Source organism: Patagioenas fasciata, chromosome 2 (assembly GCF_037038585.1).
Source record: "Patagioenas fasciata isolate bPatFas1 chromosome 2, bPatFas1.hap1, whole genome shotgun sequence".
NCBI classification, from domain to species: Eukaryota; Metazoa; Chordata; class Aves; order Columbiformes; family Columbidae; genus Patagioenas; species Patagioenas fasciata.
The window spans coordinates 112,879,764-112,902,196 of record NC_092521.1 but is presented as its reverse complement, the minus strand read 5'-3'; the positions used below and the strand labels follow the sequence as shown (position 1 = coordinate 112,902,196).

At 43.1% G+C, this 22,433-nt stretch overlaps 1 protein-coding gene across 10 annotated transcripts in view; it reads left to right on the top strand.

Annotated features, from left to right (window-relative positions):
• The first annotated feature begins 13,135 nt into the window (after nucleotides 1–13,135).
• Nucleotides 13,136–22,433, top strand: part of LOC136098724 (amphiphysin) — a 161,137-nt gene continuing 151,839 nt past the window's right edge. For 3 of the 10 annotated variants that reach the window (XM_071804753.1, XM_071804752.1, XM_071804750.1), the window contains exon 1: nucleotides 13,136–13,430. In XM_071804753.1, coding sequence (XP_071660854.1) covers nucleotides 13,362–13,430 — 69 coding nt within the window. In that variant the 5' untranslated portion in view covers nucleotides 13,136–13,361. The remainder of the gene's footprint in view (nucleotides 13,431–22,433) is intronic. The other 7 variants (XM_071804751.1, XM_071804749.1, XM_071804748.1 and 4 more) reach the window with 3 other exon arrangements.

Genomic DNA, 22,433 nt, shown 5'->3' with positions numbered 1-22,433 from the left:
GAAACCAGATGTCCAGACCTGGAGATCCTCCATGAAGTGATACTTCCAACATCTGCAGTTTTAGCTACTAGTACTGATAAAAATGTAACACGCTCTTTTTAGAGCAAATGGTTTGTTTCAAAGTGGACCTGTTTCCTCTAGCTTATCCTGTCATTAGCAGTCCTTCCTCTGTTACCTGCTGACAAGTGCTACAGTGCACTAAATATATTCCCATCACTAGCATTTATCAGCACATGCTGTGTGTCCTCATCTGCACATTACTTAAACAACTCACTGGATTATAGACTTTGACACAGAGCTCATACAAGACAGTTGGGAAAGTCCTCAGTAAAGGCATCAGTTGCCCTCAGTAAACCTCAGATCAAATTTGCACAATGCTGACCGGCTGATAGAATCTTTCTGATCATTCCACTTTTCAGCTTCTCCCCTGGCAGAAGATTTAGCAAAGACTGGTAAGAAGATTTTCCTAATGAAGTTAATTATGCATTTTAGAAGGACCTCTGTAGGTGTAGGAAAAAACAACAACAAAAACAAACAAAAAACCCCCACCAAAACAAAACAAAAAGCCAAACCAACCAACCTAACAAGCAACAACAACAAAACAAACCAACAAAAAACCCACAAAACATTGGCGTTCTACTTGCCGCCTTTGGTTGTCTTGTCTATTTTGAAATTGTGTCAGCTCAGCCTTTCCTTGCTCTGTGGTGAGTTAAGCAAAGCATCTCAGGATTAATAAATGGCTGCTCCTAACATGTTCCTCTCATAACAAACATACAGTCATAAATTGAATGACCTGATTTATTCAGATATTACAATAATATATTGGGACTACTTCTACAAATGCCTCCCAAGGGACATTCATCTGGAATTTATAAATGCAGTAGTGTAACTGTCATATATACAATGGAGCACTAGTGTAAAAATTATGGCATCAAAATGATGCTGTGATCGTGGGACAGTGAAAAATATTTTTAAAATTTAAAACTTCTGAACTGATGGTCCTGAGCAATATTTGTATGGTTTCATGTTGACATGAGCATTACTTCTGTTTCCATTACAATTCACCTACCACATCTCTTTAAATATTCATTGTGGCCATCTGCCTGAACCACGCTGGCTGAACTAGATACCACAGCATCATTTGATATGCATCCGACCATCTTCTCCTTCTCCCCTTTCCAGCCTCTGGCCTTTCAGGCACTAAGCAGCACCTACCTGGCTATGCTTCTACGTTAATCCTCTTTGTGGCTTTTCTTGGCGATTACTTTTATTCATCAGTCCAAATTTTGTCCATTTAAAAAAATTAGCTTTAAAGTTCATAGCATGCGGTCCATATGCAATTGCTGTCATTTGCCTCGGGAGGAGAGTGCTTCCACCTATTTTTCTAAATAGAGGTCTAACTTGTAAAGGGCTGCAAGAACGGGAGATGAAACCCACTCTTAACAATTACTGTAAAGGCTTACAAAATTTGATTTCCTCAACAATCTGAAACACTGGCCTTGTGCTTCAATTTTGTTCCCTCTAGGATGTGATACAATGAGAGGGATCAGCCTTGGAGTTTTTCCATTTCAAATGGAGCAAGTTTTCACTTTGACCAAATAACACTGGCTCACTAAGAAAAATGTGTGCCTTGAAACTCGCATTAAAAAGAAATTAAAAGTAACAGCTACTCTGAAAATTCAAAGCAAAACTGTTCATTGTCTTTGCAGGCAAAAGCACATTAAGGCTGGGTAGCACCAAAGCCCATGTTACAATTAAACTTGGTTTGTGTTGCACAGAGCCAAAACATGTGGATAGATGCATCCTCTGCCTCACAGTATGAAATTCTAAGCCCAAGTTTATCTGAGTCAAACAGAAGTTTTTATTGGCTTTGATAGCAGCTGGGACAGGCCTCAAAGCCCCAGAATTTTGAAGGAGATTCGTAGTTCTCTATGACTGTTATTAAAAATCCATGAAAAATATAAGCAATTCCACCTGGTCCTAATGCAAGGGCCGTTTCCTGATTGCATCAGATTACAGGGGAGACCAACATTAATTGGGCATTGATCTGTTTGTGGGAACCAGGCAGTAGATTTGACACTGTTACACTTGTCTGTGTGGTCCCTTACCCCTCCTTGTAAAGACTAAAAGCTTTTGTCCAAGTTATTTTCCTCTCTTCTTGCTTACTTCTAAAACCACTTTCATAGTGTTTCTAAGTTAAATGTGTTCTATCTTAGTTATAAAACCGATAATCACTATGAAAGCAGATTTTGTTCATTTGCATTGCGATATGCCTAAATATGTGCAGAGACAACTTATCCCTCTCTCTTGCCAAGTGCTTGTTTACCTTTTCCAAACTCTTTATATAGGGAAGTTTTTCAAAGTACTGAATGTTGCAAAAGATGATGTCAACAGAAGGGTCTTGTTTATTCCTGCTGTCAAATGATCCCATCTTACTGCCCTTCTGACACCTACAGGCTAATTTTGAAGCCCAGGAACTGGCAGCACTGCTCTCTTGGTTCACGGATTTGAGTTATATCTCAGAGCATGTGGAAATGTGTCATGTAAACTCTACATGTTAAGCAATATTATGATGACTCATGGAATATAAAGCATGACTTAAAATATCTTTTCATGTCTACATTACACCAATCTGGTTCAGTCTGTTTCTGCTCGTCTTTATCACATCCCATTGCTCCCTGCTCACCCCTGCACTTCCATATGTCGCCTTTGCTTTCTATCTCCTACCTTGGTTGTTAGGCCTAGATGCAAATAAAAAGCTCAGCAGCTTAGTCCCGCAAAGCCTACACTGCTTTGCAAAGTTTGGTCTAGAGGGACTAAGACAGTTCCCAAAGTTTCCTGAGTTCTGAGGAGTGGGAAAGGGAGAAAAGGCTAATTAACTTGGCAAGCCAGACTCCCTCAGTCACGTTGTTCAGGCAACTTTTACTATGAGCAAATGGAAACTAATAGCAGGATTTACACAGTATATCCCACATACATGGGAATTAGGCAAAGCAGAACATTATTGTCTAATAGCTGAGACTGGTGAGGTGCTGAGCCAATATGCCACCACCCCAGCAAGGCACTGGATGAGTCTTGGTAGGCCAAGGGTTGATCTTCATCCCCGCTTACATTGGGACTGGACCTTCATCTTGTTCTTCTGAGTCTTTGTTTTTCACTTATATTCTAATACCTTTTCAGGCCATAGTTTTTGCTGTGAAATGTCCTCAATTTGCTGTCTAGCCCAGTCTTCACAAGTTTGGCTCTGCCTGCTTTGTCTTCCATGCTTTCCATGTCTCTAGCCAAATCGCTTTCTCACAGCATATCCTCACGTCTCAGCTGTTACCTCAGGAGCCTGAGCCCAGGTTTGCAGCCAGGCTGTGCCAAAACCAGCCCTTGGCTTACATGCGGCCACAACCTGGGGACGAGGATTGCAAATGGGCTCCTTGGAGCAGCTTCAACTGCGGGCACACCTCTGCTGGTCACTATGAATTGCTGAAGACAAGGATGTTTTTCTCACGTGAACGTAGGCATAGCTATGCGTCTTTATGAAACGGAGACTCGGTGCCTGATGCCTTAAATAATGATTTTTTTCTCTATGTGGGAAGGGTGGGAGGTGAGATTGTTACCACCTACTTGTCTAGTAATAGTCTGGCATTTAGAGCATCTACTCTGCCAAGGGAGACGTGAGTTTTGGGCCTCACTTAAAGCCTTGTCTCTCAAATCCCACGAGCACGCTGTGAGCAGCAGGCTGGAGGGTGGTTAGTTTGTGGCTGGTGGCAGCAGCTGTTCCCGGCTCTGCAGCAGGCACCTGCCCACATGGGGCTGACCCAGCAGAGTTTGGGAACGGCCTTGCAGGAGCCCACACCCCGGCACAGCTCTCTATAGGGCTATGTGGAGGTCACGAGGGAGTCTCCTGGCATCAGGTGGACCTTACTTCCCTGTGGTCCCAGTGAAATCCTGCAAATAGACCAAAAGTGTGCAGCCAAACTGGAATTTGAATTTTACAGCTTGCCTCAGAAATCTGAGTCTGCTGGCAACCCAAGTCTTTTTAACAAGGCATGAAGGGTTCATTTGGGGGAAAACTTGATATGAATGGTTAATGTTAATAGATCTGGTCCTCACAAAGCAAACTAGTATCCCCAGACTCTCCATGAACTCTTGAGACATCTTAACATTTCCGCCAAGCTTTTAATCCCATTCCTGCCCCATGCTTTGGGTCTGCTCCCACGAGCACCTCCAACATAGGTGTCATGGCAGGGTCAGTCACAGACCTGGACTTTCACCTGCAAGGTGGAGCCCAAGACATCTCGCCTCAGCCCTCCCTGCTGCCAGCAAGGTGGGGTGAAACAAAGTCAACCTCATTCCAAGTCTAAGGTGTTGTGAAGAGAAAAAACGACTTTCCAAGAAGACTCCTCTTCTACCTTCCCCAAAATACCCATATCTTTTAATCTCGTTTTTAGACTTTCGAAGCATTTTAGCAGATACTGGCTAACAGAAAAAAAAAAAGGGGGCGGGGGGGCTTTTGGCAGACATGAAAAGAAGGATGAGAAGAAACTTGTTTCACGCTTGACGTACAGAAGCAGTGGAGGCTTCAAAGATTTGTTCACGGGTAGGTATCAGCCATACTGAAATAATTAGCTTTGTGTGTATCACTGCTCTGACCCATGCCTCCGCACTGTTTCTCAGCAGCCCCCTTTGAGCTCCTTGTGAAGGTGCACGTCAGCTCTGGCGCAGGGAAACTATTGACATTTGTACTTACGCTGCTAACACTCTTGAATTTATTTAGTGCTCATCTACTATTCCATTAAACTTTATCAAAAATTCTTCCCTTGATGTTGAAGAGGATATAACTAGCTCTTCTGCTTCAAAAGAAAAGTAGGAGGTTGCCTGAAAATACTGTTTTTGAATTGATGCTGCGCTGAGGTGAAGATGAATCAGTGCACTGTGAAAAACATTCACCAACAGGTTCTATTCATGCCTTTTCTGCAAAGCCTTGCCCCATCTGCTGAAGATCTTTATTCTAGTACAGCACCAAGGTACCTGAGCCTTCAGTCTGCTCTCTGACCATGTTCCTCACTTTCCTTAGTACAACAGATTTTAACTTCCTGTTTTACAGTTGTTAAGAGAATACAGAGAAGTATGTGAAGTCCATCACCTCTCTCTACAGAGCAATGCATTCATTACTAATTATACAAGATATATTTGTCTAAAGGTATTTGCAGGTTTTTAAAATTTAATTGATACGTAATAGTGATTAATTCATTGGTGATTAAGATTTACTAAATGTTTTCCTTATAAAAGTACTGGACTTAAGAGACATACAGTTAAACCGTATCATTACTGTGTAGTTAGCTCTCTACTGTTTCTGAGATGCAACAGGGAGAAGAGTGGCAATGTGTGAACATTTCTCAGTACTGTTTTGAAGAGGGGAAAGGGAGAAGGTGTTAAAATTTAATTTGGATGATGTATAACGTTAACTTTTACCAAGGCTGCCACTGATAAAAGCTGCAAAAAAGATGCTTCTAAAATAAGACTAGCATAACATTATTAGGTAAAGACTTATTTTTTTTCCCCACAGTGTGAGAAAAATCACTGTCTCACATGCCAAGGACTAGGAAGCCTGCAACAGTTGCAGACTTTGGTTCCTATAGTGACTGTTATAGCAACTGTTCGCATCCAAAGCATCTTTTCATCTAATGATTCAAGTAGTTTGGAAAAATCTCTTTCCAGAGACAGTTGCTGGATAAGTGGAGTATTTGTTATCATGTATCCATCTGTAATAAGGTGATACAGATCAGAAATGGAGTCTGGGAAAGGGTCAAAGAAAGTTTTGCTGGGGTCTCTATGCGCAGGGTAACTTGTCTCCAGTCTCCGCTGTTTGCTTATAGCTCTTTAAAGTGCTATGGAGATACATTGCGGGGCAGGAGAGGCAAAGAGAAAAGAAAACAAACAAACACACAAAAAATCCACAAACCTAGAGCACAACTTTTCAAATACAGCGAAAAATACGTAAGCCACGGCTAAATAATGTTCTCTTAAGCCAGTCAGGCCATTTACACATAGGACTGTTTTAATTTACTCTAGGAATTGCTTCCTCCTGCATCTGTCCAGGACACGTTTGGGACGAGTAATAACTGGGGCCACTGTAAAGCAAAGGTTTTCTTCCTGCAAATAGAAATGTATGCTGTAACTTTTCATTGTGATGCTGTTACTAATTTCGGTGAGAGAAGCGCTGACATTCCCAAAGCTCTGATGCAGATCGGTTTGGAATACCTTGGAATGATTTATGGATTACAGCAAGAAACCGAAAAGAAGTCAGGACCAGTCCAGCTCAATTAAGAACAAACCGTGTCTTAAGAAAGAAGAGTGGAGAGATTTGGATAATGATGCTTGATAATCAAAACCTGGGGTATCTTCAGAGAGTCCATAGGTTTAGAACTTGACCTTAGACTCTACAATTAGGGACATGGTTTAGTGGTGGGCTTGGCAGTGCTAGGTTAACGGCTGGACTTGATGATCTTAAAGGTCTTTTCCAACCTAAATAATTCTATGATTTAAAGCAACGGATGCTACAAAGTCTTGAGAGGGAGTGCCTTTCTGAAGCTTGGATTAATCCTTGGCTATAATCTGTGGTTTTCATTATAAAAGTGCCTCTCCTGCGGCCAGCGGTCACAGCATTTGCTGCAGACTCTGGCTTTTTAGGACACGCCTGGTGGGTTTAAGGCTAGCAGCAACAACAGAAATCTTCTGTACTCCTGGAAGCAGATCCCTGGTTGCTCTAAATTGTTATTGCTTCCTTGAAATGAGTGAGTAACAAGACAAGATCTGCTGCAGAAGAGGAGGCTTCCAACCTCCATAACCCAGCTCCAGGTGACCAGGAGGAAAAATCTACTGATATTTAGGAAATGCTGTGTCAGACATTAAGCCAGCACAATTAGTCCACAATGGTTTACATACATTTCTTCTTGACGACAAACAAATCTTATGACCATCATAATAAAATAAATGTATTTATTCTTTTCCATGTATCTAAATTACAGGCACACACTATCATAATAGCTGTGGCTAGTCATCTTTCTCCAAATTTTAAACATTTCAGGATTAGGATTACAATCTTTGACTACACCCTTCCTCCTAGCTCACACGAACAGTGGAAGCGACAGCACTGTGTAAATGTGCTTTAGCATTAGGAGTAAAATTGGAGAGGCTAGATGATGCTATAATGTGCTCAGAATGCCATTATCAGCCAATTAATGTGCAAAGAGTAATTTACGGAATCTAACTGATGCCATGCAGCTGTTCCCTTTACAAGTGCCTAACTTGTGAGAGGAACTGAGCACTGGAGAAGTATTTCGAAAATAAGCCAAGATTGTGCTGGAATGTGTTTTTTTTTTTTTTTTTAAAAAAAAACAACCAACAAACAAAGAGATCAAGTGTCACAACATTCATTTTTCTTGTTATGCAAACAAAAGGTGTGATTTTCTAGATTCTTACTGTAAATACTAGGAGCATTGTAAATGTATTTCATGGGAAACAGAAGAAGATGGGTACGGAAGATAGTGTGTGGAGGAACACACTTTGGAAGCAAAGAGGTTGGCTTTTCCTTCAGGAGAGATCCAAAGGATAGAAAGCCTTTCTGTCCTTTTTAACTGCCAGTTAAAAAGGTGGATATTTCTGGGTCTGGCCTGTGACCTTCTGACTGGGAAGATGAAATGTGTCAAGAACATCTATGTCCAGATTTTTCAAAAGCGATTTCCAATGACGTCTGAATGCTGACCTCAGATGGACTAAGATTTCAGCTAAGAGTGGTTGGTACTTTTCAGAAAAAATATGTTCTTCTAAAGTGCCTTAGATCTGGATTATTTTTTTTTTTAATTCTTTATTTTATTATTGTGTTATAGGAGCTTTTGCTACTTAGGTGGGAAAGCTCAAATGGTGGAAAAGTTCGCATGTTGTCATCATGATTCTCCCAAATTCATCTTCTTTACCATTCCCTATGTTTTTCATTTACAACCTGACATATCAGGATGAGGCCACCCAGAGCATGAGTATCCTATTTGGTATTAATTCCTAACACTGGAATCGGTACTGTGTACACAGCCCATGAAAATACTGATGCCATCTAAATGTACAACTTAAAGTCAATTTATTTGTGCTAACCCCAAAGGATTTTGGATCTCTCTTAGCAACTTGTGCAACCTTGAACCCATAAAGATTCACCCAAAGGCAGCAGTATTTCCAGATATTCTGCCTCTAGCATATTTCTTTTTCTCTATTTGAAGCTCATTTCTCTAATTCCCTCATTTTCAGGGAAAAGGAATTGGAGGAAGGAAGGAACACACCTCCTCCCGTGCTGCCTGGAGAAGTCCAGCACAGAAATCTGCATCCCATGGGTGCTGCCCAGGACCAAATTTCGTACAGGAGCATCACTGGTGCTCATTCTGGAGCACTGGAGCTCACTGGAGCTCTGCAGGCCCCCTCTTAGTGCTGCTTCCCCCCCATAAAGTTCATTTTCTGGGGGGTTCAGAGCCTGGGATGTCAATCCAGCTGGGCACTGACTTAAGTCAGTGGCAGGACAGACCTTCAAGGGAGCAAATCCAGGCCAGTCCGTACCTGTGTGTGGCCATGTGAAGCCAGACAGGTTCAAATAATGAAGTCGAACGCGAAGAGCACCTTTCAGATGAAATGCTTCCCAGTGATGGAATTGGTGTTCTGTGTGAGAATGTAAGTGCAGGTTCAACATATGTTAGCGTGTTAGTGACTGAGAGGTGTTAATCTGAAGTTATGGCAGTGCAGGAAAATGCAAACAAACAAACAAACAAACAAACAAACAAAACCCCCACACCACCCCAAAACATTCTCTATTTGACTTTAATAAAAATAACTTTAATTACAAACACCTAAGTCTTTAAATATATAACATGTATGTTTTTCAATTTTAGATGTTTATTAAAAATTTCCTCCAGACTAGATTTTTACAGGATTTGGCACCACATTTATCTTATGGAAACATTTTTTTCTTTTGATGTGTGTTTTCCACTGTGTTCCTTACCTTCCTTGTCTTGTGATTCTGACAGTCAGCTGTTCTCTCTGTGACCCACATCCAGAGAGCAGCAAGACCTACAGAAACTGCCCTGATAATTTAGCCAGTCTTTTACTGCCCATTATATGGCGACCTACACTGTAACTATAGTACTAAGCTGTCATTTGTAAAAGGAGATTTAAAATTCGGGTCCTGTAAACCTGAAATCATTTAACTTCTGATGTTGCTTTCCCATGATTGCTAATCTGTTCGTCTCAGCTGGCACTGAATTTGGGTCCATACGTTCTGCCTCCCAAAATCCTCAATTACAGTGCAGTTTCAACTCCTGGGCTGTCCTGCAGCTTTCTTTGAATAAACTTCATTTCCCACTTCAATTTGCCACTGCAGTGACTATGAAAGTGGTGTGTGTATGATGGGGATCTTTCATCTGCCATCTCTGGGGTATGGGTTGTGAGTTTCCATATGCCACTGTTTGCACAGCTCTGTGAGGCGAAAGTCACTGCGTTACTCCAAGGCAGTTGATATCTATACTGGAATTATCATTGCAGTGGAGATGGCTGCAAGACACCTGCCATTTTTTTTTGCCTCTTATGGATATTGTAAAATTGACTCCTGTGGACCAATGTCTTCTAATTTACACAAATGAAGAGTGCTCAGAGAAGCAGAGATGTGTGATGAGAAACCATGCTGTTGATGACTCAGAAGAGAGATGCAGGTTTCTTCTTTTTCTGACTCACGTTTTTGGTGAACAGGGATTGTCACCTGGTGAAAGCAGCGATGCAGCAGTAGTGGTAATATCTTCTCTCTTCCCCTTAGAGGTCTTATGTTCAAAAATCACCGCTCCATTACGAGCATTTTTCTATGAATGACTGATCATCCCTGCTATACAAGAGTGAAACTGAAGTGAAATCTCATTTTAAAATAGCACCAAATAAACACCAAATATAGGGAGAAAAAAAGCAGGTTAAGTTGTAGAAAATGACTCTTCATTTCTAAACATCATCTATTTCAGACTGAGGTATCAGCAACACAGAGAAAGAAATTTGCTTTGAAATATATCTTAAAGGGGAAGATTGCTCTTAAGAGAGATTAACAATAGGTTATATGTGACAGACAGGGAGTACAGGGAGATGAGCCTGTTGATAATGACTTTTGAAAATCTAGCTGATGGAGAGAAGCACGTGCATTGATAAAATGGACAGTGAAAAAGCCACTTCTGGCTGTTGTCCAAGGCCATTAAATGGGGCAACGCCTGCACAGGTCAACTGACTGAGGAGGAAGAGAGTGGCTGTATGACTGGGTACAGCCCACACATCTTCATGCTCCTCATCCACTGGCATGAGAAAGCATTTTGGGGCTTGGCAGTGGGGGAGCTGCTGTCGTTATATCAGACAACTGAACCCAAAAAGGCATGGGAGAGTGTCCTCCCTCCCCCTAACAGCCCAAAGGAAAACAAATATGCTCTGTGCTGCTGATACGTGCTACCTTGGCCATCCTTTGGTGAAGAAAACGGCACAAGTAATCGAAGTTGAGACCACCTATTTTCATTATTTTTTTATTATTAAAGTGTTGTGATCCTTTCAGATACAGATGCCAAGCTGGCCAGAAACTCTGAAGAAGAAATGAAAAATTACTTCAGAGAATTCAGGAGCCCTCTGCATAGTGGGATTTTGTTTTGATCTTTCACCAGCCTAACAGCATTATAAGACACTGCCTGCAATCTTTCAGATAAAATAGTTTCCTTGGTTGCTATGACGCGTTTTGGTTTTTTGCCCCTTTTTTTGTGTGTGTGGTTTTTGTTTGTTCATTTCTTGTGGGGGTATTTTTGTTTGCTTGTTTGTGTTTTTGTTAAACCTGCTTCCTAACACTACAGGAAAAAGCATCATGCAGGTCTGGGAATGGGCAGATGTCAGAAATACAAGGTCTCAGGAAACACAGCTGGACTTACAAGGCGTACGAAACATTTTCTTTTGGTAGGTACAAGACCTTCTGGCTTGTGTTTTGTACCAAACCAAAAAGTCAATGAAACGTATTAGAAACATAGAACAGCTGTCTGTAGAAGAAAATAGGTGCAGGCTCAGAGCCTGGAGCTTCAGTGTTTTGCTTTGCTGTGTTTGCCACTGGATTTCTGCTCTCCAGATCAGGGAACTCCGTGCTTGGTTGAACGGCAGAAATAAATGCCGGAAGTGGACAAGGGGTAATGGGTACAAACTGGAACACAAAAGTTCCACTTAAATTTGAGAAGAAACTTCTTCACAGTGAGGGTGACAGAGCACTGGAACAGGCTGCCCAGGGAGGTTGTGGAGTCTCCTACTCTGGAGGTATTCAAGACCTGCCTGGACACCTTTCTGTGTCACCTCATCTGGGTGTTCCTGCTGCAGCAGGGGGATTGGACTAGATGATCTTTCGAGGTCCCTTCCAATTCCTGACATTCTGTGATTCTGTGAAGTGAAATGTGGGCCATGGTATCTAGGAAGGTTGACTTTGCTAACCTTGAGTGATGTGTGCTGAGCGATTCTGTATTTGAAAGATTTTGGGGTGCTTTAGTGTCAAGGGAAGATGGTGAGTTTTATTGCGACCGTACTCTACTTTTGACCATAAGCTGTAATTTTAGGAATGAGAACAACAACCTGAAAACAGCCTAGGGCCTATTTATTGCTGTGGGCTGATACACTGAGATAGGAGCGAGCACTGGATGGGAGGAGGACACCAAGAGCAGCGCAATGGTGAGCCAGCACGCATCACTTTGCAGTCAGCAGTGTTGACACCACAAGCCCCATGCAGCTGCTGGTCGCGCCAGCAAATGGTATTCAAGAAGAGACTGGACAACACCCTCAGACACATGATGTGAACTGCGGGGTTGTCATATGCAGGGACAGGAGTTGGACTCAATGATTCTTATGAGTCCCTTCCAACTCAGGACATCTTGTGATTCTGAGAAACATTGCTTGGACCCAGCAAGGGGTGCAGCACTCTAAACTGCAGCTCCTAGTACTGTGCTGGGGGCTTATCATCGTGCAGCCCCAAAATTGAACTTGGAAACTGAGAGCAGCTCTGAACTGGTGGACATGCCAGAAGGCTGTGCTGCCATCCAGCAAGACCTGGACAGGCTGGAGAGTTGAGCGGGGAAAAATTTAATGAAATATAACAGGGGCAAGTGTAGAGTCTTACATCTGGGTAGGAACAACCCCAGGTTCCAGTGTAAGTTTGGAACGACCTATTAGAGAGCAGTGTAGGGGAAAGGGACCTGGGGGTCCTGGTGGACAGCAGGATGACCATGAGCCAGCACTGTGCCCTTGTGGTCAAAAAGGCTAATGGCATCCTGGGGTGCATTAGAAGGGGACTGGTTAGCAGGTCGAGAGAGGTTCTCCTTCCCCTCTACTCTGCCCTGGTGAGACCACATCTGGAATATTGTGTCCAGTTCTGGGCCCCTCAGTTCAAGAAGGACAGGGAACTGCTGGAGAGAGTCCAGCGCAGAGCAACTAAGATGATTAAGGGAGTGGAGCATCTCCCTTATGAGGAAAGGCTGAGGGAGCTGGGGCTCTTTAGTTTGGAGGAGACTGAGGGGCGGCCTCATTAATATTTATAAATATGTAAAGGGTGAGTGTCACGAGGATGGAGCCAGGCTCTTCTCGGTAACAACCAATGATAGGACAAGGGGCAGTAGATACGAACTGGAACACAGGAGGTTCCACTTAAATATGAGAAGAAACTTCACAGTGAGGGTGACCGAGCACTGGAACAGGCTGCCCAGGGGGGTTGTGGAGTCTCCTTCTCTGGAGACATTCAAAACCCGCCTGGACACCTTCCTGTGTAACCTCATCTGGGTGTTCCTGGTCCGGTGGGGGGATTGGAATGGATGATCTTTTGAGGTCCCTTCCAATCCCTGACATTCTGTGATTCTGCTGAAATTTCTAGGGAAATCCGCAGGTGCCTCGTGCTTTCCAGCTGTACCAGCGGGGCTTGTGCTGGTAGTGGATGTGGCCATCGGTCAGCACACCGCTGGTGGCTTCTGGAAATCTTCATCCATTCTCTCTCTTGATGTTTTTTATCACCTATAGGAATCGCCTCACCGCTCGGACACAACGTGCCCGCCTTGCGGGGGCCCAGCAGCCGGGGGCGGGCCGCGGCGGGGGAGCCCGTGGCTCACCTGAGGCCGTGGCGGCCCCGCCTCTCCCCGCTGTGTCTTTAAGGCCCTGCTCCTCCTCCTTACTCTCCTCCTCCTCGCTCTCCCTCCATCCATCCCTCCATCCCTGCCTCGCCGCTGCCGCTCGCTGCCGCCGGGCTCTGCCTCGCCCGCCTTTCCCCCCCACCCTCCCCATCCCCGCCGCCAGCCATGGCCGACATGAAGACCGGCATCTTCGCCAAAAACGTCCAGAAGCGCCTCAACCGCGCTCAGGAGAAGGTGCGCTGTGGGACGGGGGGGTGGGTAGGGAGGGGCGGCCTTGCCCCGGGGGGCAGCAGGAGGAAGGCGACGGTGGCGGCGCTGCCCGGGGTCCGTGACGGGAGGCGGCCCCGCTCGCCCGCCGCTGCGGCTTCTCCTCTCCCTGCCCGCTGGGGCGCGGAGCCGCCGCCGGGGGGAGTTTGGGGGGAGTGGGGGGGGGACACGACACCCGTTATTATGTAATTGACCCATTTAATCGGGGCAGCCGCCCCCCGCCCGGCCCTGCCGCTGCCCCCCGCCACCCGCCGGCGGGTCGCTCCCCTTTGCGGGGAGGCGGCGGTGCGGGCGGTGCCGGTGTCCACCTGCCGCAGGCCCGGGCGAGCCGCCGCTTCCTGCCCTTCAGGCGCAGCGGGGCTCCCTGCGAGGGTAGGTAGGCCGGGTGGCTGCACACCGTGGCGGGGCGGGCAGGCGGGCTGTCGCCCCGGTGGGGAAATAAGGGTTTGCCTCGCCTCACCGCCCGCCGCCAGCCCTCCTAAGAGGATTGCCTTTCCTTTAATACCCGCTCCGGCTCATCCCCGGCTGAAGGGATCCTGCGTGCTGCGCTCGCCCGGCGACTGAGCCCGCCGGCTGCTGCGGTGTGACGGAAACCCGCGGGGGGCTGGCGCTTCGGTTTTGGGGAGCTTCTCAGGATGTCATGATGCCGGTCGAAGTGTTGTGCGGCTGACGGTGGTTTTATTTCTCGGGAAAAGTCGGTGCCGACTCTTGTGTTACTGTGTCCTGGAAGTGCGCAAGCAGCAAAGTCGGGGGAAAATTGCAGGAGTTTCTGATCAAAAATAAGGCCCGTGTTGGCTGTTGTTTATTTTGTTCATCTTCACTAATAAAAGCTGATGGGTATAAATGTTCCACATAAGTAACTCCTGTTTAGCAGTTGGGTGTCTCAGAAGAGAACCACAGATACAGACATAAAACCAAGCAGAAGAGCTTTTGTGTATGACTATATATAGCATCTCTATCAGCTATTACTATGGTTTGTTATAAAGCTGTTCTCAGCATGAATTTGGGAGGCACAGTTGTCAGCAAGCATTGCAAGTCATCTCTTGTGAGGGCAAATAAAACCTATATTCCCTTCTAGCACATGTCTTATGTTGTTATATGCACTATGCAATAGGGCTCTGGAGAATTAAAGGAGATTATTTTATGACCACTATTTCTCATACTTCACTGCCTGTAAATTCTTTTTTGCTGCACATTGAACTCTGTGGAGCTACAAGGGAGTCAAAATTGCAACAATTAATTTGTAGAAAAGTCTCATGTAATCGTGTCACTATTTAACAATCTAATAGTTGAGGCTGTCACAGGCAAGTGAAGGAGTTTCTCTTTCAAATACTCCTGTCTAGCTTACAAGGTCATAAAGGACTAGCCTTTTCAATACCAAAGTCGTGATGCATTTCCACTCTTGCAGGTTTGGACTACAACTGTTTTTGAGGAAAACACATAATATACTCTTCAATAGTTTGGAGTGATCTGATGACTTTATGCTGCGAGTTGAGCTGGTTTGGTAGTTGGAGTAGAAGCCTAAAAATACTGTTCATTTCCATGTGTTTTTGTCAGTGTTGTTACAATTAACTGCTAAAAGCATTGGTGTAAGTCTTAAAAAACACATGTACTGCTTCCAGGTGTGTCTGTTCAAACATAGGAGGTTTTGTTTACAGAAATGTGTGGATGTAGCAGAGAGCACCCCTTAATCTGAGTGCCCAAGGTCTTGATGTCCTGACAAAGGCTGCTCATGCATCAGTCCCAAGGGAGCTGCCTGGAGCCTGGCGGGTGCCTTGAGTGTAAACTGGGGATGCTGGTGGGCTCTGATGGCTGGGCTGCTCTGCCTCTGCTTCAGTCATCAGCCATGCTGACATGGGAAAAAATGGTCAGATTTGATATTCATGTATTGCAACTGGGTATCTGGCAATTTTGGCATCATGATGGCATCTGTGGTAGTTGTTTCTTCTGTCAATGTGTCTAAACGTTGCTTGTTTACAGGGAATGAAAGCTGTTGCTGGCCTGACACAGAGTAGGTCACAGTACCGTGTATCCTTGCTTCCTTCTTCATGTCGTATGTGTGTATTTATTGCATGCCTACACTTCTGGCTAGCTTTGAGTTCCTTTATGGTTATGCAACATAAAATCCTTCATTATTTTTGCTAAAACTTTACCTTGGAAAAAAAAAGAAATCCCCCAAATGGAGATGATACAGAATGATACTTTTGTTTGTCTGCTTTAGGTACTTGATGACAAGTGAATTGTATCTAGTAGTTAAAAGTCTGTAACTTATCTGATTTCTAATGGTGTGAATAGGATGGCTTTGTGACAGGTGTGTAATATCACACTGGCTTAAAGAGATTTTAAATACATTCTGATTTGTTTTATCTTGTTGCTTAGATTGGATTTGGGCACCTTCAGTTTATTTAATGGGTCCCTACAGTCAATGGTGTTTATAAAACATTTATACATAGCTTTCTATTATTATTGATGCAACATATGTATTAAAAACATGGAGTGACTGTAAAACCTAAACCTTAATCTATGGAAACTATTTTTCTAATGATGCCATCGTTATCTTCAGTTCCTTGCAGTCTACGACAAATTTTAGTTGTATGATGTAGATAGTGCACGTGCCCATATCCATGTGTGTCTAGTGACTATTCATATGACAAAAGTGAAATAACTGTCATTGAAACATCTCATATTGGCAAATCTGTTTTGCATTAGAAGTGTTAAATCTAAGCATTGCATGGATGCATCCTTTTGCTGTTTTCTTTGTTTAAACAAAAGTAATCATCAATCTTTGATAAAGCAGACTTGATATAAGAAAAAATATTGATATTAAGATGACAGAAATATTTAGATTATGCTACATTATGGAAAAGTGTGTGGTAAATGTGTTGATGGCTTGCTATGGCAAATGACATCAAAAAATAGTGTAGGACTGAAAAAAAAAATAAAAAAAATACACATTTGATTGTGAAGTGCTAATGAGGGGAAGAAGGCAATTGTCCAAAATGGTCTGGACCAGTCTAGTACTCAAATGAAACACAATTTTAAACAACTAGAAATAATAATTGGTCACTCAGTTTTTCACATCATCCAGAAGATGGTACTTTTGGTGGTAGCACATGTGCCACGGCATGTTGATTTTCAATCAGTGAGTGTCCCACTAAATTGCACTGCTCTTCACTGTGTTTCTTCAATGACTTTTTTTTCCCCCCAAAATTCAGGAAATGTGAATGTGCTGAGCTTGCAGCATCTGCTGGAAGCTGCCAACAGGCATCTGGAGAATCTGGATTAAAATTTTAAAAACATCAGAGCAATTTAGGAGCTCACATCCCAGTCAGAAAAGTAAATGAAACACTGATGCATTTAAATGTTTGTTTATACTGAAACCTTAACAGATGCATTGGTAACTGAGGCTGGCTGAGTCATTTCTGAGGACAAGATTACTTGAATGAAAAGGCTGAGTTTGTGTCCCTGGGTTCCTCCAGAAATTTGAATTCAAGCTGCTAACCCAAATTATAACACTAGTTATCTCCTTGTGCACTCTTTTGTAACCCAGCACCTCTAAGTGAATATAATAGCATAGTTCAGTTGCAAGGGACCTGCAATGACCATCTAGTCTAATGGCCTCATCATTTCTGGGTTGACCAAAAGTTAAAGCATGGTATGAAGGACGTTGTCCAAATGCCTTTTCAATACTGACAGGTGTGGGGCATCGACCACCTCTCCAGGAACCCTATTCCAGGGTTTCACCACTCTTGTGTAATAGACACAATTGGTGCTTTTACACTGATACTGAAACTCAGGTTCAAGTAAGACTTGTTTCTGGGTGTTTCTTGAGTAGCTCTTGAAAAATCAATCTACTGTGTTTTTTCACTTTGAGCTTCTAGTCAGTAATATATTTGGTTTCATCCAGCAGTCAAAGCAGCAAATACTCCAGTTTATGAGAACTTTGGAAGTGTAACTAGTGTTGTAAAGGAGGCTATTCCATAAAGTAAAAGTATAACACACCCCTCTACCCCCAGGATGTAATTTGACAAATCTGTATACATTGTGTGTTCTGTAACTCATGACATGAGCTCTGAGGCAGCAGGTGGGTATCTGTATGCAAGCATATATTTGTGAAACCAAGCTACATATATTTACTTGTGCCGACCTGCCTGCAATATGATTATTTGGTTCTAGCAACCTCAGGTTGATAAAAATAAATTACTGTCAAATGACTTACAACATTTGCCCCACAGATATTATAAAATCTAGTACACAGAAGTCAGTACAGTATTATGACAGACCTCAGCATTTAGGGCTGTGCTGGCACACTCACACGCAATGAAGAGACAATGTCATCTCTGAAGAGCTAATCATTAATCTCTGAGGTTTTTAAACAAAACCAATTAGAAGTCAATAATGTATCATGTGAATGGCATGGTCTAAACTACACAGTGCAGATTCTTCTAGCTTTAGGTTCCAGTGTAATAAAAACTTGAATTTCCCTTTTTAATTTTTTTCCATAGAAACTGTAGAAAAAAAAAGGGAGTGGAAGTGGTCATCTGGCCCATTCTTCTGAACAAAAGCAGAATCAACTGTATTTAAAATTATTCCTTAGTAGCGATTTTATTGCCAGCTTTTTAACATATGTAATGGTGAAGATTTTGCCACTTCCCTGGAATTATCTATGCCATTTCTTAAGCACCTCCAGTCAGAAAGTTCTCTTCTCACTGAATATGTCTTTTTTTTTTCTTCCTGTTCAAACCCTTTGTTCCCTGTTCTAGCTTTCCTAGATATAGAGGAGTGTGTTCTTTGTTCTTGCCTCAGAATTTATGAGTGGTTTTCTTTGCTTGTCAGCATTCCCTGTGATCTAGCTGGAGTTATCATATGACCTTCCCAACCAAACCGAATAGAGCTGTTACTAAAGTACTGGTTGCTTTCAATTGTTCTAGTTTCTAGTGCATCAGTTAAAAGGTAGAGGTAGATTCTGTTTGTTGACGTTCCAAGCATGGGAGAAAGTGGAGAGAAAACCCCCAGGGCTCCTTCCTGTTAGGTTCTCATGTGATGTTTTCCATGCTACCTGAGGGAAGATAATCCATTTCTCCTGTTCCAGTTTTCTCTGCTTATGCAATGTTAACAATGATCTTGTGAGTTACTGTGTAACACACTCTTTTTCATGGCCACTTCCATCGAGTCAAGAAAGTGCTGTTACATCACAGAATAGTTTGGGTTGAAAGGGACCTTCCAAGGTCATCTTAGTCCATTCCCTCTGCAATGAGCAAAGACATCTTTGACCAGATCAGGTTGCTCAGAGCCCTGTCCAGCCTGACCTGAAATGTCTCCAGGGATGGGGCATCTACCACCTCTCTGGGCAACCTGTTCCAGTGTTTCACCATCCTCATTGTAAAAAATTTCTTCCTCCTATCTAGCATGAATCTCCCTTCCTTTAGTTTAAAACCATCACGCCTTGTCTCCAATTTGGAGAGGTGAGAGAAGGGTGAAAGGTACCTTTTAACACTTTTTTTTTCAGTTGCCCACATGAAGAGGACCGTAGCTTCCCAAACTTGCCTGGAGATGGCAGGGGGCTTTTTTTTACCTACCTAAAATATGCACAGTGGGATTCATGCCTGCCAGAGCCTCTGCTTAGGCAGCAGTCACTGCCTGCTATGCCAGTCCTGCTCACCTTGGAGACTGTGGAGTAGGGGGAGAAGGGGTAGCAGATGGTTCTAGTGCTTCAACAGGGACAGGATTTTCCCTAGGGAACTGTTGTTTGGTTTGGTTCATTGGGCTATGCTGCAAACTCAGCTGTTTGGAGCCTCCCATCTGAAGTGTTTTGAGTGCTGGGTTGCTCTTCCCTAAATGTTCTGCAGCATGCGTGCTGTGCATCACTGAGCCTTTGCGGTTCTTGAGTACAAGATAATTTGTTTGACCGAATGAGTAGCTACTTAGTCAATAGTTGCTGGAATCATAAACCAATGACCAACCTGGAAAAGCAGTTTGTTTTGTCATGTTGAGTCTGTGCTAACTGGAGTTTATTCATCTGTTTAAGAGCATAAGTTAAAACATAGGCCTATGGTAAAGACACATATAACACTTCTGAAGTGTCTGTTTGTGGTATGATGAAGTTAATGCAGGAAATAGAGCAGCCAGGAAGAGGAAAAGCAGGCTACCTTTCTTTTTGTTTTCTCAGTAATTATTCTTCATTATCTGTAGGACAGGAGCACCTGTGAGACACTGCAGAATTGAGGACTGGTGTGGACAAAGGACTTAGAAAATACCTAAACAGAATTTTACCAAGTAAGAAGGTTGATGGGGCAATGGGAGGATTCAATGACCTTCCTTTGGGTGGTGGCACAGAGAAGTCAGGGGCTGGACCACACTTCAAATCTCTGGTCTTTGACTCCCTGCTACTACTTCTCAGTTGTTTCTGTTGTTGTTCTTGCCACCTCTTTTCTGACAAACCCCCTCCTTCCCCGCCCCGACCCCCCCCCCCCCCCCCCACACACACACTCCCAGATAAGATCTTCCTGCTTGTTCTCTCTGTGTGTGTAAGAGACTAATTCCTTTGATGTTCCCTTGAAGTCTCAACTTGGAGTCACTTCTGCCCCACTTTTTTGTACCCATAAGACTGTTAAATCTGTACTTTGTAGTGATACAGAGCTCAGTGCTACAGTCCGTGAACTGCAATCAATTCTCTTTATCTATGATACAAAAGAGGAGAGGAGGGCCTGCCAAGTCTTGGGCTGTCACTAAAACAAGCCATTTAAAAAACAATTTCTAGTCTAGATTAGCAAACAAACCCCTATTTTTTCCAGAAACATTTCACAAAATGCCATTATAGCATGCACATCTCTGTACATGCCTATCAGAAATTGTCAATCCTACTTTTCGCATGTTTCAATTTGAAAAGCACTGTAAGAATAGACTAATATTTTATTTTTAATAAAACAGGAGTTTGAGAAAATAAAAATTGTGTAAAGAACACAGACTCTGAATTTCCTTTATCAGCTGTGATCATTGGTAAGCATTTGCCCGTGTCCTTACAGAATTATACGGGATTGGTGGTATGTAGCTGAGGTGGGTGATGGTCTGCAGTGCCACAGCAACTCAGTTATTTCTACTGATGATTTACACTTTGTCTCAGCAAAGCCCAGTTAGGTGACCCACATGCATGAGGGTTAATACACATTAAGCACAAAGCAGAGGCAGATAAAGCACTGCATACAGAGAAGAAGTTTGATTGGATAAAGGTGATCCATTTTCTGTGGAGAATAATCAATCTTGGAAATCTGATAAATTACATTGATTTTTTTTTCACATAAAATGCATATATTAGGTTTAGATTCAGAAAGTTGTTTAAAGACTTATTTGCATGCAGAGCATCTAAAGGAATAAAAAAAAATGTGATACAGTTATTAAACATGTACAGGTCTCTGTGTGGATGCTGTTGCTTATATTTAAACTAGGCTTCCAGTTGTTCAGCTTGCCATTATCACCTAAATCCTTGTTGGTTTATGTGGGTGTTATCATTTCACATTGTTGTAGCCACTCTATGCAGTTTGGATTACATTTTTAAATATGTAAGGCACACTGGTGAAATGAATCTGCTGTGAGCACAAAATCATTTTTCAGAATAAAATTGTCAGTAATTTTAAGTAGAGGACAAATTTTAGTCCTGTAAAAATCCTAAGGAATCATTAATGAGGCTAATCAGAGAGGAAAGAATCTAATTGACTGCATTATGTTTTTCAGATCTGTACTAACTACACTCTTATTACAGGGGAAACAGAAGTGCTGGGATCAAAGGCAGAACAAAGAAAAACAAAAATAAGGGTGTATTCTGGGCTGAAGAGAGGCAGGAGCACAGCTCAGTCCAGAGGCAGCTTGGTCTGGTGTGGGCTTAGGGCAGATATCCCCATGGCTGACCTTGCTCAAGGAAGAAACATGTAGGGAGAAAAGTGCATGGTAGTAACAAAAGGGACCCCAGACAGGGAAGTAGGGAAGGGTGGGTGGGTGGGTAGACGGACAGCGGCTGCAACCACAGCCCAGTCACTGCAGGACCACATTCAGGAAGCGGTGAAAGAGCTGATTCATTATATGTGGAGCAGCAAGTAGAAAACAACCACAACAGAATGAGGTTAATGTCTAGGTGAGAAGATGGCTGTCTGAGGTCCAAAACCAAGCAAACATTTGGAGATGAGATATGAATTTAAAATACGAAATTTGGATTTCAAAAAATGTGGAAGTATAACAGTGCAGGGCATTTATTTATTTATCTAAAGTGGTACAGCCTTCACACTATATTCTCAAATAGTTTCTGGATGAATTAGTACAGAAATTAACATATTCCTCATAATGTGATAGTCTTGCAAACTGTCAAAATGTAACATTCTTGACAGCATATCTTTAAACACAGTCCTACTTAATTCTCAGCAAACACATGTCAGTAGAGTTAAGATGAGCATGGTTGCACCTTCCTTCATATTTTTTCATCTCCCTTTTTCCTTCTTTGTCCCTCTCACATCATCCTTTCCTTCCTGTTTTCTTGTTCCCTTTCTTCATCTAACCAAACAAGTTGTTGCAAACTTAACCACCAGAGCCATTTAGTAAATGATTTGACTTTTGTTGTGCCATCAGGTAACCTGGTAGGTGAGCACAGCTGTACACTTCAGAGATGATTGTGCGTTTAAAAATCAGTACCGAGCTTTCGAACATTGCAGGCTTCCAAAGAGCACTGAATGTTAGTTTTATTTGCCTCCTGTTGTGTGTGAGAAGAGGAACGGCTGCTACTGCTGGAACTGGGCTATTTCCTCAGGGTCTGTAGAGCTGACCAAGGTCCTCCCTGTTGTGGTGGGAAGCTGGGTATAAAGTCATGGTACCTCACATAGACAGTGCTGAGTATCTGGGGAAACACTGAAAGACAGGGAAGGTGCCATGGTGAGCAAAACTGCCTAGTAATTAAGACAATAGTGCATGAAGTGCAAGCTGAAG